The 1,843-nt window shown below is 47.6% G+C and overlaps 1 protein-coding gene across 1 annotated transcript in view; it reads right to left on the bottom strand.

The window, feature by feature from the left end:
* Window positions 1-443: 443 nt before the first annotated feature.
* Window positions 444-1,843, bottom strand: part of LOC104501963 (EF-hand domain-containing protein D1) — a gene marked incomplete at its 5' end in the record, with an annotated part of 6,765 nt that continues 5,365 nt past the window's right edge. The window contains 2 exons of the mRNA XM_010145865.1: window positions 444-578; window positions 1,711-1,843. The exon at window positions 1,711-1,843 is cut by the window's right edge and continues 2 nt beyond it. Of these exons, the coding sequence (XP_010144167.1) occupies window positions 444-578; window positions 1,711-1,843 (268 nt within the window). The remainder of the gene's footprint in view (window positions 579-1,710) is intronic.

Below are 1,843 nucleotides of genomic sequence, written 5' to 3'. Positions count from 1 at the left end.
CAAACGTACAGGAAGACGAGCCGTGCTTCGTACACTCTGATTTACACAAGACCTCACTATTTGCCTGTAAGCAAGGAATGAATTAATAGGGGGTTAAGAGAGAAAGGATGTGTAGAAAAGAAGGAAAGAATGAAGTAGGTAAACATGACGCTTGTCAGTGCTCACCCATGATTTGCTACCTGCTGTTTCTGCTGCAGGGTGATGTGCTCCTGACAGTTCAGAGCAAACAGCACGTACACAGCTCTTACGATTCACATTGATACAAATGCATAGGAACTGCAAGAGTTGTGTCCCTAGAAACTCAGGAGGATCTTCAGGAGAGGAAGGCTAGCAAAGCTGGAACAAGTTTTAGGCAGGATCCAGGCAGCTCTCTCCAGGTAGAGCCCTGGTCTGGGAAACGTACCAAGTCATGTGCAATCTCAGAGTGCATATTGGCTGGGTGGTTACTGGGTAAATGCAGACTTTAACTCCCTGAAAGCTGCTCGGCGGTGTTTCCTTTCCTCCTCTTCCCGCTTTCGCTCATCCTGCTCAGCTTTTATCTCTGCTTCGAACTTACTGGCTGAAGAGAGGGCTTGAACCTTTATGAGAGAGAAAAGAAGAGAGTGTCAAACCTTGTAGCAGAGGGAGAGTCTAAGCCTGGACTACTCCCAGGTGAGTAACGGCACACCGTTTGCTGCTGGTTGCTGCACCAACCAGTGTTTGCTGGGAAGCTCTGTCAGGATGGGCCAAGTCTTAACTACACTGCAGTGTAATTACACTGCTTATGTATTTACACCCAATACCTGTTAGTTTGCTTGACCTTAACATTGATGAAAGAAAGGTTAGTTACTAAGTCATGGCTCACAAGTGCCCAAACACTGCTGTCGGTACTGGGTCACATACATTCTTTCTGTAAGCAGGCAGCCCAGCCTAAGCTGTGAGCATACAGTGGGAGAAACCACCGTGGAAAACAGTTCTGAATCACAGCCAAATGTGAGAACGCCATACTACAGCACAGATAATCTGCAGATCAAAGAGACATTGTTTATTTGCTGCCTATTCTTCCAGCTTTCATCTCAGTACATCTGCTGTGCAATAGCTGTGTTAGGCTCTTGGGAAAAAACTTCTTATATAAACAAGCAGGATTATTTTCTCTCCAAGAGAGCTTTCAAAGAGGGTGCTTTGTCAGCTTCAAATGGTGCAAAGCTCTTTCTGCCAACCCCAGGACCCTGCAGAACAACTCTGATTCCAAAGGTTACAGAGAGTTGCTCGAGAAAGTGATGTCTGAAATACTACACTCCAAAATACTCCATTCACCACTGAACTCAGAGCGCTCTGGTTGAGGGAGGTTTTGCAAAATGGGGAACTCAATCCCTATTGCACTCGTTTCCAGGATGCTTTTGTCTCTAAAAGCAGTCAGCCAGTGAGCCCCACAGAGCTCCCAGCCACAGGGCACTGGTCGGCTGGTCAGCTCTACCAGGGTAAGACCCAGAGCAGAGATGGTGAATTGAGCTGTGCTAGTGTTGACTGATCTGCAGAGGAAGGCTGAAGGGAAAAGCTGTGGCTGGGTTTGGCAGCATCAGGGGCAGGGCAGGAAATACACATCCACATGAAATTGTCTTCCAGTAGGATTTCAGTATCTTCTGTCGAAAAGCAAGCGGGGTCAGTGTCTCAGAGGCAAATAAGGCCTGTGTGCAGAGCTTTTCCACGTCCCTCTGTGCCACACCATACCTTAGCTTCAAAGAAGTTCTTGGCTCCTTTGACTCCCTCAATGGAGACATCTATCTCTGAGAGCTTCGCAAGAGTCAACAGGCCGCTGTCCTCCTCAAGTTCCCCAGCTGCAGCTTTATGGAAAATCAGCAGG

This window comes from Buceros rhinoceros, unplaced genomic scaffold (genome assembly GCF_000710305.1).
Source record: "Buceros rhinoceros silvestris isolate BGI_N320 unplaced genomic scaffold, ASM71030v1 scaffold24051, whole genome shotgun sequence".
Classification (NCBI taxonomy): domain Eukaryota; kingdom Metazoa; phylum Chordata; class Aves; order Bucerotiformes; family Bucerotidae; genus Buceros; species Buceros rhinoceros.
This window is presented reverse-complemented; position numbering and strand designations above follow the sequence as displayed.